Source organism: Eumetopias jubatus, unplaced genomic scaffold (genome assembly GCF_037043125.1).
Source record: "Eumetopias jubatus isolate StellerSeaLion01/CBP00866 unplaced genomic scaffold, mEumJub1_p1.0 scaffold_5, whole genome shotgun sequence".
Lineage (NCBI taxonomy): Eukaryota > Metazoa > Chordata > Mammalia > Carnivora > Otariidae > Eumetopias > Eumetopias jubatus.
In genome coordinates this window covers 38,747,896-38,762,691 of record NW_028274811.1, presented here as the reverse complement: position 1 = coordinate 38,762,691, position 14,796 = coordinate 38,747,896, and the positions used below count along the sequence as shown (strand labels likewise).

Genomic DNA, 14,796 nt, shown 5'->3' with positions numbered 1-14,796 from the left:
TGATGCAATATATGAGACTATCCTCCTCTAAGTCAGTAATTCACAAATGCCAAAAGGATGTTACCACCTTTTACTGGTCTGAGACAAAAAAGAGGGAAAAAATGTAATTAGTATTTAAGAAAACCAAATGTAAAAGGATAGTCTTTTAGCCTGTATTTTAATGTAAAAATTTATTTTTTAAATTGAAATGACCCTAGATATTGTCACATACAATTCTACAACGTGGCAAATAAAAAGTTGCTAACTGCACTGCTCCCCCAAATTTTCTTAAAAATGTTACCAGCATCTGAAACAGAAGTTTGGAACTTATATGTTTTAAAAGGCCTTTACACAAATATTTTTGCTTTTAAAAAGAGAAAAATGGTGTTCAAGTAACATGAAGTTTACCTTTTTTCATGATGGCTCTCAAGCATGTAGCACAATGCCTGGCACATAGAAGGCATTCAATAAATACTTGCTCCATTAATGAATATGAAGCTAAGTCATAATGGTAACTGCCAGATTTTTATAAATTAAAATCAAAACAGAATTTTTACAGGGTGAGTCACGATGTTAAATTTAACAATATTAAAATAAATGGTAATTGCCAGACTTTTTAAAAAATTCAAAACAAAACAGAATTTTTATCGTGAGTCACAATGCTAAATTTAACAGTAAGAAAATGTGCCATCTGCAACAAACTCTCAGATAAATAATCCATTTTTTGTACTTACAAGTCCAAAGGCATTAAGAAATAATATTAAGAGATGAACTGGGGAGAATAAATGATACAGGACTGATAAATCTTGAAGCTGAGTAATAAGTATATGAGAACACATTATACTATCTTTACGTTTAAAATTTCTCTAAAAAATGAGAGAAGCAGTAAAACAAACATGCGCTATAAAAAGACACTATAGTAGTTAGAAGACTGTGAGATACTAAGATGTGGTTTCTGTTCTGAGGCTCAGCTGAACATAAAATTAACATACATGAAAGAAATCTAACAGTGGGCCTGTGTACAATTATATGTCATTATGTAATAAATGCTTTTCAGTCCTGTAGGAGTTTACAACAGAGCAATAATGTTCCCCATGTACTTAGAAGATTTAGGCCTTGAAAGAAGAGAAGAGAGCAGATTACTAGGAGTGAAGACAGGAAAAGAAAGTTGAGTCACGGGGCACCTGGGTGGCTCAGTTGGTTAAGAGTCTGCCTTCGGCTCTGGTCATGATCCCAGGGTCCTGGGATCGAGCCCCGCATCGGGCTCCCTGCTTGGCGGGAAGCCTCCTTCTCCCTCTCCCACTCCCCCTGCTTGTGTTCCCTCTCTCGTGGTCTCTCTCTCTGTCAAATAAATAAAATCTTTAAAAAAAAGAAAGAAAGAAAGAAGGAAAGTTGAGTCACAACGGAGGCACAGACTAGGTATAACTGGCCTAACCAGAGAAGATACATGTGGGAGTATAGTGAAAAAAAGAGATTACCAAGAAGGGCGGGGTAGATTATAGAAAGAGAAACTATAGGGAGGGGTTCATCGGTAGTCTGGGAAGAGGGGCACCTGGGTAGCTCTGTGGCTGAGCTTCAGACTCTTGACCTCAGCCCAGGTCTGGATCTCATGGTCTTGAGTTCAAGTCCTGTGTTGGGCTCCACGCTGGGCATGGAGACTACTTATAAAAAAATATATGTGTAATTTAGGGGGAAATTGTGGCCACTGCAGAGTTCTCATGAGGTACTGTTCTGATTCATTTTCTCAGGAAAATTAGCTTAGCAACATTACATGGTGTGACTGAGGAGGACTGAAATATAATGGAGTCAAGATTATAGCAATAACCCAAATGTGAGGTGATTCAAGTGTGAATGAAGGCAGAAGCCACAGCAGGAATAGAAGGGGATATTTCAAAGAAAAAGAGAAAGGATTTTTTGATTAACTAGATATAAATAAAGCAAAGCAGTGAGTCAATCATGTCAAGGTTTCAATTCTAGGTGATTAGATGGTGTTATTTCAATTTATAAAGACACACAGGGATAGTGGAGGTAGACACTTCAAGAGAAGATAATTATGTTTGATTTCAGCAAAGTTGCAATTTAAGGAGACAATAGTAACCATAGTATTATAAAACCTAATCTTTATATTTAGCTTACTAGATGCCAAGTTCTATTCCAGATAGATGTATTAATGCATTTATTCCTGAAACATGCTTTTGAGGTGAGTAACGTTATTATTATTCCCATTTTACAGAAGAGAAAACTGAGATTCAGTGAAGTTACTTGCCTACGATCACAATGACAGTTAAGTAATGGAACCAGGATTTAAACCTGGGATTCATTATATTGCTGAATTACCTTACCATGACATGATAAAGATGAAGAAATGTTTATGATAAATACACTGCACAAAAGATGAATTTATTCATAAAGCTACATAGCTGTGTAAAAAAAAAAAAATCTCGGGGCGCCTGAGTGGCTCAGTGGGTTAAATGTCTGCTTTCAGCTCAGGTCATGATCCCAGACTCAAGCCCACATTGGGCTCCCTGCTCAACGGGGAGTCTGCTTCTCCCTCTGACCCTTCTTCCCCTCATTCTCTCTCACTTTCTCAAATAAAATCTTAAAAAAAAAAAAAATCTCACAATTTGACATTTTTAACAACCAATTACCTTATTTTTATGTTTCTGGAGAAAGGAATATTTTAAAAAGCTTTAAATAAACTAAAAATAATGACAAAAACAACCTAAGAAATCAGAGAGAACCAAGATTTAAGAATTATTATAGTTAAACATAAATGTTATAAATAGCATTGCCACTAAATATTACAGTTTAAATGATGCTCTCTATCGTCACTCCAACATACAAGTTAAATAATTATTTGGCGTATTTTATCCGACCTTTTGTATAACTCTTAAAAGATAAGCCTTATGTTTTTGAAATTCAATCAGAGGAACAATTTTTCAACAGAAGCTTCAAAATAAATTTCCTTTAGAAGAGACTAAAGCTTCAAAATACATGTCCTTCAGAAGATACTAAATGTTGCTACTTCCTTTATAGCAGAAGGCCTTGCCCTGTTCTTCCATTAGCACACAAGATAAAATACAGCCATACAGTATAATCACACAGTAGATTGCCTTGTGAATACAAATATAATTTTTACATGGTACAGTCCATAAGAAGAAAAACTATTCTTCTTTAGAAGTATGACACTGAAACTTAGCTTTTCTATACCCTAGCAATTTTAAGTCAAGCAATATTTACTCACGTTCTGATACTGTATAAAGGAGGTTCTGGGGTAAAGGAGGAGGTAGTCTTGCTCCCACTGGTGCAAGATTGGGCACTGCACTTGTCCCAGGCTGGTCACGGTTGTTTATCAAGCTTGACTGTGTTATGGGTGGTCCTAAGAATTTAAAAAAAAAAAAGAAAAGAAGAAGAAAGGTAGAGCATTAATGTTTCCTAACTAATAAAAATACTATACTAAAACTAATTTGGATAGTCGTAATTAAAGTACCTACTTTCGCATAGAACAGAACTAAGGAATTTGATAAATGCAGGCTTCAGCACTCTAAGTTGCATAATTAATTAAGATGACGTTTTAGCTCTAGAACAGACAAAACAATTCCAGGGTGGAAAAAAGGACAGTTACCTCCGGGGAGTGGGAGTGAAAAATGGCTGAGAAAGCACTTGAACAATCTTTCTGGGATAAAGGTAAGCTCCTTTTTTTAAAAAAAGATTTATTGGGGCGCCTGGGTGGCTCAGTTGGTTGGGCGGCTGCCTTTGGCTCAGGTCATGATCCTGGAGTCTTGGGATCGAGTCCCACATCGGGCTCCCTGCTCAGCAGGGAGTCTGCTTCTCCCTCTGACCCTCTTCCCTCTCATGCTATCTCTCATTCTCTCTCTCTCAAATAAATAAAATCTTTAAAAATAAATAAATAAATAAAAATAAAAATAAAAAAAGATTTATTGGGGTGCCTGGGTGGCTCAGTCGTTAAGCGTCTGCCTTCGGCTCAGGTCATGATCCCAGGGTCCTGGGATCAAGCCCCACATCGGGCGCCCTGCTCAGCAGGAAGCCTGCTTCTCCCTCTCCCACTGCTTGTGTTCCCTCTCTCGCTGTGTCTCTGTCAAATAAATAAATAAAATCTTTAAAAAAATAAATAAAAATTAAAAAAAAATTTTAAAAATATTTATTGATTTATTTGAGAGAGAGAGAAAACTTGAGCAGGGGGAGGGGCAGAGGGAGTGGAAAAAAGAATCATCAAGCAGACTCCGCACTGAGCATAGAGCCCAATGCAGCGCTCCATCCCAGCACCCTGAGATCATGACCTGACCCAAAATCAAGAGTCAGACGCTTAAGATTGAGCCACCCAGGCGCCCCTGGGATAATGGTAGAACTCTTAAGTTCTACAACATTAGGAACATGTTTAAATGTACTGATGTCTGCAACATACTAGGAAATGCATCAAAAATAATAATGGGAGAGATAGAAAGATACGTGATAATAGAAATATAGTAAAATATTAATCACAGAACCTAGATGATGAGTATATGGGTGTTCAGTGTACAATTATTTCAACTTTTCAGTTTGCTTGAAATTTTTCATAGCAAAATGTTGGGGGGAAATGACATTCTTGGGTTTCACTTTTAAACAGAAATATTCCCACCTATCACATCTTTAATTGTGAGAATTTCTATATAAGAAGATGCTTTTTTATCTGGGGAATAAAATCTCAAGTTGAGCTTCACAATTATGTCATTTACATGACAATATTAAATATATGTATCAGGTGCCTGAGTGGCTCAGTCGGTTAAGCATCTGCCTTCGGCTCAGGTCATGATCTGAGGGTCCTGGGATCAAGCCCCGCATCGGGCTCCCTGCCCAGAGGGGAGTCTGCTTGTCCCTCTGCCTGTCCCCGTGGCTTGTGCGCTCGCTCACTCTCTCTCTCAAATAAATAAAAAAAATAAAAAATAAAAAAAGAATCTAATGCATCCAATGTCTCCAAACCTTTATCAACTTTAATGTATTCTATAAAGAACATTAATGCAGGAATGCTAGGTGATAGATAGGTACATGGGTTCGTGCTAAACTATTTTTGCCAACTTCTTATGAGTCTACAATAATTTCAAAACTAAAAAGTTTAGGGGCAACTGCTCTCCTCTCTCTCAAATAAATAAATCTTTTTATAAGTTATTCAAGAATATTAAAATAATTTTTAAAGTCTTTTTGGAAATTTTCAAATACACACAGAAGTAGAATAATATGTGTAACATGTGTCCTGTCATAAAATTTATTTATTTGAGAGAGAGAGAAAGAGGGAGAGTGGCACATGAGTGGGGGAAGGAGCAAAGAGAGAGAATTTCAAGCAGATTCCCCGCTGAGTTTGGAGCCCACTGCAGGGCTCAATTTCATGACCCTGAGATCATGACCTGAGCCGAAATCAAGAGTCGGAGGCTTAACTGAGTGAGCCATCCAGGAGCCCCAAAAGAGATTTTCTTTAAAAACTAGGAAATTTCATTAAACTACTGGCATGTTCTTTTTTCTGACATCTTCAAAACTGGATTTCTTAAGATATTGTCAACTAGCAAGAGTTTGACACCCAAGATTTTTTGAAGGTACTATAATCTAACACAACAATGGATAGAATAAAGAATAACATTTTAATTATAGGAATATATTCCAAATTCTATTAATTTACCTTTCAAAAACTTTAAATCTAGTATCGTTAGTGAAGAGATAGGTTCTTCTAAATACAATTCTTTGCTAAAGGACAAAATATTTAATGAACATGTACTTACTTGGTATGGGAAGCACAACAGAAGGTGGAGGCTGGCCATGTCCCTGGGGGACAGGAAGTCTCATACTGTGGCCAGGACCTGGACCTGGACCTGGGCCTGGGCCTGGGCCAGGGCCTGGGCCTGGGCCTGGGCCTGGCATTGGAGGCATTAACATTCCAGGAGGTGGTGGAGGAGGAAGCCCAGGAGGAGGTGGAGGGAAAGGAATCATGCTTGGCAGAGCAACTTCATCAACAACCAGGGGATCATTTCCGTGATCAAACTGACAAAGGTCACCAAGTACGCAAAATCCTCTTTCTGTAAGAATATAAGAAGAATCTTATTATGATCTTAGAGTTCAGAAAACAAATAAAACAAGACCCTGAAAAGCCTACCAATCTTATTTACAAAGTAATTTTTCTCCAAGGAATTTAAAAGCCTTAGTGTTACTCTGTTAATCATCACATATCCCTGAGGTAAGGCCAGACAGATGTACTCTCTACTTCCTATGAGACTATGCTTTGTTGAGGTAGCAAGTAACAGGGTCCAAAACAGGCTACTAGCCACTTTAGATTAACCGATTTGCCATTACAGTTTCCTAATAAAAATTCAGATTCAGGGTGCCTGGCTGGCTCAGTCAGTAGAACATGCGACCCTTGATCTTGGGGTCATGAGTTCAAGCCCTACACTGGTCGTAGAGATTACTTTAAGGAAATTAAAAAAACAAAAAAATTCAGATTCATTTTAGCAAAGGCAGGGTATGGGGGTAAGGGACTTAACTGGACAATCTAATTTCAATTATCTGTTTTCATGGTAGTATTCTAAATTCTACATTCTTGCTATATCTGCAATTTGAAACTTTAAAATATTTAAGTGGAGGTTCAGCTGGTTGGCTCTGTGGATTAAGCATCCAACTTTTTTATTTATTTATTTGAGAGAGAGAGCATGAGCAGGGGCAAGGGACAGAGGGAGAGGGAGAGAGAATCCAAAGCAGACTCCACACTGAGCATGAAGCCTGACGCCAAGGCTCGATCCCACAACCCTGAGACCACGAAACCAAGAGTCGAGCACTTAACCGACTGCACTACTCAGGCGTCCCAAGCATCCAACTCTTGATTTCGGCTCCAGTCATGATCTCAGGGTTGTGATATTGAGCCCCAGGTCGGGCTCTATGCCCATCTCCCTCTGCCCCTCCCCCCTTAAAAAATAAATAAAATAAAACAAAACATTCAAGTGGGAAAGGGCACCTGGCTGGCTCAGTTGGTGGAATGGGTACCGCCAACTCTCAGGGTTTTAAGTTTAAGCCCCAAATTGGGTATAGAGATTACTTAAAAATAAAATTCAAAAAAAAAAAAAAAAGAAAATATTCAAGTGGGCATTATTTACTAGGTGATTCACAGCAGCACTGTTTATAACAACAAAATATTAGAAACACCCCAAAAGCACATTAAGAAACAATTAAGTTAAACATACTTTTCTACATATAGAATACTTAAGAAACCTAAAAAAGGTATTAAGGAAGCCCTAATGTATTAATACGGGATAACTACCATAAAATACCACTAAGTGAAAAAAACATGCAGAAGAGTATGAAGAGTGTATTACCGTTTATGTAGAAGAGAAAATAGGGGAGACTATACATATCTGTTTATGTACATATACACAGAACTATGTTTGGAAAGAGAGACAAGAAATTAATAACATTAAATTGGCCTTGGGAATGAGAATTCTGTGGCCAGGAGACCAGGGTGAGAACGAGATAATGCTTGAGTTATGATTTGATTGTATTTCCTACTTAAAAATAAAATGTAAAAATACATATTCTATATCTATAGAAAAACACATTACAATGTCTGCGATTTGCTTCAAATGATACAGGTCTGGGAGAAGCAGGAGAGAAGTATCGATGAAAACAAATTTGCCCATGACCTCCTAACTAGTGATGTGAGATCATGGATACACTAGGGTTAATTACACTGTTTTGTCAACTTTTATTAATATTTAAATATTTCCATAATGAAAAATTAAAATACACACATACACACAGGTTCACTCAAGTGGAAAGTAAGCAAATTAAAATTTTAAGTAGGTTATAATGCTTAACAAATTCCCAGCACCAAACACTACACAAAAAAAATTGTGACTCCTAATGTCTACCAAATTTTGTGGTATACTTAGTGTTTGAAATAACAAGAACAACAAAAAACAAACGAATGGGTCAAATCTGAACATTCTCTTAACCAGAGCCAAACTATTAAATCAAGAAAGTAAATAAGCATATGCCAAAAGAGGCTTTCCTCCTCATTCATCCCTTTTAACAAAATCTGGACTATAATGAAAAGATAAGCAATATTAACAACATTTGCTTTACTAGTACTTTTGGGTACAAGGTAAAAGAATTTGTGCCATCCTAAGTTCTGCATACGCTAGCAATATTAGCAATATCTGCTTTACTAGTACTTTTGAGTACAATATAAAAGAGAATTTTTACCATCATAATCTCTGCACCGCCTCTTTGGTGGTGGGTTTCGACCAAAAGAATTGGAAGAGCTATGATTGTTATAGTAATTAGACCAACTCTCCGTTGTGTTTTCAGAGTGGTGCGCAGGTGCAATCACAGTAACAGTGCTGGGAATAGACTGTGCCCCAGAGGAGTACTGCTCAGAAGAGCTCGGAGGTGGTGCAGACACAGGCACATAGGAACTCTCCAAGTCATTCCTTTCACTCTTAAACTTTGATCTTTCCCTGTGCTCTGCTTCAGAGACAAAATAAAAACAAGAAACAAGATTAGACATTTATGTTCTTCACGATGTTTATTTTCTCACAGAACAGGGAAGAAGAGAATATTGCAGTAAACTCACTGAGCTGTCCATATTTCAAAGTGCTCTCATTAACATATCCTAAAACCAGGAACATCAAAAACGTGACATATCTTGACCAGTAATTTGTGTAAAGTCATCTTTTATAACACCAACATCAATACATAATGAAGAAAGCCTGATATTTAATAAGAAAGGTATCCAAGAACTGACTTCCAAACTGATATCCCGAGAGATCAGTGGTTGGGATCCCAGTTATCTACTTACCTTTTTTTCTTTTTAATTTTATAAACTCTAGACAACCTTAAAGCAAAACAATTGTTTTTAGTGACGGGGTGAGGGACAGAGCAGGTAGTCCTCGTCCTTCAATGATAGCTTTGTTGATTAAAAGACGGGGGTGGGGGATGGGTCAGCCCGGGGATGGGTGTTAAGGAGGGCACGTTCTGCGTGGAGCACTGGGTGTTATGCACAAACAATGAATCGTGAAGCACTACATCAAGAACTAATGATGTACTGTGTGGTGATGAACATAATAAAATAAAATAAAGACATCACTTGCAATTATACGAAATGACTTTAAGTCCAGACATGTGCTATGATATCCTTACAACAGCTTTTTAGTCCAACTCCTGTCAGTCTGTCCTTACAAGAGAGCCCTATCTTTGTCACAAAATTAGCATTAGGTTTCTGAGACAATTCTAGATCTTACGTTGCTCAGACATGTTAAAGGTACATGTGAGTTTAAGGGGAGCTCTAACACCCTTATGACAGAGGAAGATAGGCAATACAGACTTTTTAGGAGGAGGCCTCCTCTACTCACCAACATTCCTGTTTGGATCCCGATCTTTGCTGCGCCCTCTACTTCGGCTTCGACTTCGACTCAGGCCTCGGCTCTTACTCCGACTCTTACTCCTGCCTCTTCTCCAGTCGTATTTCTCACGGTACAGTTCATTCCGCTCATAGTACCGGTCATAGTCTCTCCATTTGCCATCTTCTCTTTTTTTCTCACGTGTCCTGTAATACACAGATATAAAAGCCATATGTATACTATAGGAACCAAGTATGCCAACAAATCAGGAGTACAAAATACCCTCCTTGATTCATCAAAATTCATAATCTCTGTGCTTTTTCAGAAAGCCATAAAACCACAACATAATTCCTCTGATCCATTATATAAAAGGAAAAAACATTCCCTCAATTACACTGGGTGGGGAGAAATGAAAAAAAGAGATGAAACCAAAGTATGGGGAGGGGCAGGGGAAAAATGGAAATTCAAAACTAGAAAAGAAAAAAAGGCAGAAACAAAGTTTTCCTAAACAAAAGACGAATTTTTTAATGACAGGCTGATGAATCAACATATAAACTATTTATAGTATAAAATACTATGGATGATTTTAATAGCGAGCACCCCTAACCAAATGGAACATTTCCTTCATTAACATCCTCTAAGGAGACTACTCCCACCCCTGTGCTCTTGGGGAAAGCACATAATGATGACTGTTTATAAAAGGAAGAGAAAGTACGACAAAGACAAAAAAATACAGAATGGAGGGAAGGAAGATAACCTCTCTATCAGTTTAGAGAAAGGCGTCGGTACATATGTTAAAAATCCCATTAATGCCCTTATGGTAACTAAAAAGAGAGTTATCAGTGTCTCCCTAACTAAATATAAACACACACCTTCGTTCACTAGATTCTGAGCGCGTCTTCTGGGGGCTAGGATACTTCTTTTTTCTACCATCTCGTTCTTCCTCTGCTGGCTCCTGAAATACCTATATGAAAGCATTCAATGGGAACAAGATCAGTCCTTCTACTAATTACAAACACATCTATCCGATAATCTTTCTAGTGTAAGAGAGGGCACGAATACAATGAAATACTGAAGTCAAATTATATCCAAAAAAGTTAGACAAGAGAGAGGAGTAAAAAAGATGCTGAAATTACTTTAACAGTAATACACTAAATTTTAAATGTTAATTTCTCTTTAAGATTTATTTATTTGACGGAGAGAGAGAGAGAACATAAGAGCAGGAGGTGCAGAGGGAGAGAATCTCAAGTAGACTCCAGGGCTGAGCATGGAGCCTGACACAGGACTCCACCTCACGACCCTGAGATCACGACTGAGCCAAAACCAGAGTTGGACCCTCAACGGACTGCGCCACCCAGGCACCCCAAATGTTAACTTAAGGTAAGAAGAGCAGTATAGGAGGAAAACAGCAATTCATCCCTTATAATGAAATCATAGAAAGAGCAAGTCTTCATCTCCAAGTATCATATAGTAAAATGGGTTTATGTTTTCCTAATTATAAAATATACTCATAATTTGAGAACTGTAGATTTATTTCATAGAAAAGGTTTCAAGAATAAATGGTGAAGGGGCGCCTGGGTGGCTCAGTTGGTTAAGCGACTGCCTTCAGCTCAGGTCATGATCCTGGAGTCCTGGGATCGAGTCCCGCATCGGGCTCCCTGCTCAGCAGGGAGTCTGCTTGTCCCTCTGACCCTCTTCCCTCTCGTGCTCTCTATCTCTCATTCTCTCTCTCTCTCAAATAAATAAAATCTTTAAAAAAAAAAAAAAAGAATAAATGGTGAAGTTAATAAGTGCCACAAAACTACACATTTTACAAGATTTACAGAAAATGGTATTGGAATTCATGGAAATACTGTCTTCATTTAAAGCCTAACAGTTAAGACTGACTGGAAATAATCTGTGATTTTATTATTTTTTTAAAAAAGTTAATTTCAAAACAAATATATAGCCTCTACTAGAGAAAGGTGAAATAAAGTCATTTGCAAGAGCTAAACAAATGCCCACCTAATGGAGAAGCTCACTTAACAAACAGAAGTCAGTGAATGGAACAGATGATAACAATTTAGTAAAACTCAGGCAACATAAAATGGTAGCCACAATATGGCAACCATATGGCACTGGTTAAAACAGGATTCATTTGTTTAGACTATATTTAAAAATCATTCTACCCATTTACAGGAAATACAGAGTACATATTATTCCCCTTGGATGTGATCTGCAAATACAGACAGTAAAAACTACAGGACAAAAGACTGAGTTCCTTCAACAAAATAAAATTTAAGGAAAAAAAAGGGGGGTGAGGAAAAGGAGAGAGAAAAATATTGGCAGATTTATAAGGGGATTTAAAGATTAAGAGAGGGCGCCTGGGTGGTTCAGTTGGTTAAGCGACTGCCTTCGGCTCAGGTCATGATCCTGGAGTGCCGGGATTGAGTCCCGCGTCGGGCTCCCTGCTCAGCAGGGAGTCTGCTTCTCCCTCTGACCCTCTTCCCTCTCGTGCTCTCTCTCTCTCATTCTCTCTCTCTCAAATAAATAAAATCTTTAAAAAAATAAATAAATAAAAATAAAGATTAAGAGAAACTTAAAAGACATCAAGTTGGAAATCATTTTCCTTTTCTATATTTTGCAAGGATTTTTTTGATGGACATGTATTAACCTCTAACGGAGAAAAACTTTTCTTAAAAAGTTAAAGGAGCCAGGGAGCCAGGGTGACTCGGTTGAGTGTCCGACTCTCGATTTCAGTTCAGGTCATGATCTCAGGGTCATGGGATCAAGCCCTGCATCGGGCTCTGTGCTCGGCACGGACTCTGCTTGTCCCTTTCCCTCTGCTCCTCCCCCGGCTCATGCTCTTTTTCTCTCTCTCCAAAATAAATAAATAAAATCTTCAAAAAAAAAAAAAAGTTAAAGGATTGAAGAGAAATAAAAACATAACATCATCTAAAAACTTGGGCATAGGGGCATCTGGGCAACTCAGCTGGTTAAGCGTCTGCCTTCAGCTCAGGTCATGATCCCAGGGTCCTGGGATTGAGGCCCACATCGGGCTCCCTGCTCACTGGGGAGCCTGCTTCTCCCTCTCCTCTCCACTCATGTGCTCTCTCTTGCTATCTCTGTCTCTCTCTCAAATAAATAAATTAATTAATAATAAAAAAATAAAAACTTGGGCATAAATGTTCACAGCAGCATTATTTCTAAAAGCGAAAAAAGAATTAATCACCTGCCTATCAACCCAAATATGCATCAACTGATGACCTAATAAAGAAAATGTGATATATCCACAAAATGGAATATTATTCAGCCATTAAAAAAATGAATACATGATACAACCAAATGAACCTTGAAAGCATTATGCTAAGTGAAAGAAAGAAACCAGTCACAAAAGACTACAAATGGTATCACTCTATTTACATGAAATATTCAGAATAGGCAAATCCATAAGGAAATAAAGTAGATTAGTGGTTGCCTAAGAGAGGGTTAGGGGGCTGGAGGAGAAGGGTTGGAAGGTGATAGATTAATGGGTACACTGTTTCTTTTTTGGATGATGAAAATGATCTAAAATGGATCATAGTGATGGTTGCACAACTCTGAATACAATAAAAAACCACCACATTTGTACACTGTAAATAGGGGAATGGTATGGAAGGGGAGTAGTATTTCAATAATGCTATTAAAGAGTCAGAGGGCATGCACAATATGGATGAACCTCACATAATAAGATAATGGGATATGTGACCAGCTCAATTGGTGGAGCAGGCTACTCTTGATCTCGGGGTTGTAAGAAGTTCGAGCCCCACGTTGGGTGTAGAGATTACTTAAAAATAAAATCTTAAAAAAAAAAAAAAGAACTAAGGGGCGCCTGGGTGGCTCAGCCGTTAAGCGTCTGCCTTCAGCTCAGGTCATGATCCCAGGGTCCTGGGATGGAGCCCTGCATCAGGCTCCCTGCTCAGCAGGGAGTCTGCTTCTCCCTCTCCCTCTCCCCCTTGCTCGTGTTCCCTCTCTTGCTGTGTCTCTCTGTCAAATAAATAAAATCTTTAAAAAAAAAAAAGAACTAAAAAAGGCAAAAACTGTATGATTCCTTTTACATAAAATGGAAAAAACAGAAAAAACTAGTACATGGCATTAGAGGAAAGAATAGTGGTTACCCTGGAAAGAGGGAAATGAGAAGGAATAAGGAGAAGGAAATTTAAAAAAAAATTTTTTTTCAGGGGCGCCTCAGCCGATTAAGCAGTTAAGCATCTGACTCTTGGTTTTGGCTCAGGACAAGAACCCAGAGTCCTGGGATGGAGCCTGACGCAGGCTCTGCACTCAGTGCAGAGTCAGCTTGTCCCTCTCCTTCCCTTTGTGCTCCTCCCCCCTCCTGCATTTGTGTGTACGCACGCGCGCGTTCTCGCTCTAACAAAATCTTTAAAAAAGGAAATTTCAACCAACCTGGTTATTTAGATCTTGATTAAAACATATGGGGAAAAATGGACATTTATGAACAAATAGAAATTTAAACACTAGGTATCTGTTAATATTTTAAGGAGTTACTGCTATTTTTATTTAAGATAAAATATTTTAAAAGATTACTTTTAAAATATAACCTTTTAGAGATGCATATTAAGTATTTATAGATAAAATGATATATCTGGGACTTGTTTCGAAATAATTTAAGAGGATGAAAACTGGCTGAAGTATAGCAAAAGACCACTGCTCATTGATCTGTAAGTATTGAAGGTGAATGATTGGTATATCAAGGCTCATTTTATTATTCTGGCTTCTTTCAAATACTTTCTTTTTTTTTTTAAGATTTTATTTATTTATTTGACAGAGACACAGTGAGAGAGGGAACACAAGCACGGGGAGTGGGAGAGGGAGAAGCAGGCCTCCTGCCGAGCAGGGAGTCCGATGCGGGACTCAATCCCAGGACATTGTTAGGTCAAGTGATAAAACTGAAATACAGATAGATTAAATTATTTTATTAAAATTAAATTTATTGAAACTAATAATGATACTATAGCTATCTAAGAGAACATCCTTGGGGTGCCTGTGTGGCTCAGTCGGTTAAGCATCTGATTCTTGATCTCAGCTCAGGTCTTGATCTCACACTAGTGAGTTCAAACCCCACAATGGAATCCACACTGGGTGTGGAGCCTAGTTAAAAAAAAAAAAGTAATAAAACATCCTTATTCTTATGATATGCAGAGTATCATAAGATCATGATGTATCTAACTTCTAGATTCAGAACATGATGACAGTCTTGGGTGTGAATATATAGAGAAAGCAAATGGGGCAAATTTTCAATAGGTGAATAAAGATAGTGCATGAAGTTTTAGGTAGGATTCCTGTCATTTTTATGTAAGCTTAAATTTATTCCCAAATAAAAATCTTATTAATCATAATAAATAAAAATAAAAGTTAATAAATATTTCTGTATAATAACCAACTTTTATGTGCCAGGCAGCTGATT

The 14,796-nt window shown here is 37.8% G+C and overlaps 1 protein-coding gene across 4 annotated transcripts in view; it reads right to left on the bottom strand.

Moving 5' to 3' along the window:
* The window catches only part of RBM27 (RNA binding motif protein 27), a 69,336-nt gene that overhangs the window by 40,040 nt on the left and 14,500 nt on the right, over window positions 1-14,796 (bottom strand). For 2 of the 4 annotated variants that reach the window (XM_028119067.2, XM_028119069.2), the window contains exons 4-8: window positions 10,226-10,317; window positions 9,366-9,559; window positions 8,218-8,481; window positions 5,751-6,044; window positions 3,224-3,358 (exon numbers count right to left, since the gene is read on the bottom strand). In XM_028119067.2, the coding sequence (XP_027974868.1) occupies window positions 3,224-3,358; window positions 5,751-6,044; window positions 8,218-8,481; window positions 9,366-9,559; window positions 10,226-10,317 (979 nt within the window). The remainder of the gene's footprint in view (window positions 1-3,223; window positions 3,359-5,750; window positions 6,045-8,217; window positions 8,482-9,365; window positions 9,560-10,225; window positions 10,318-14,796) is intronic. The other 2 variants (XM_028119068.2, XM_028119070.2) reach the window with 1 other exon arrangement.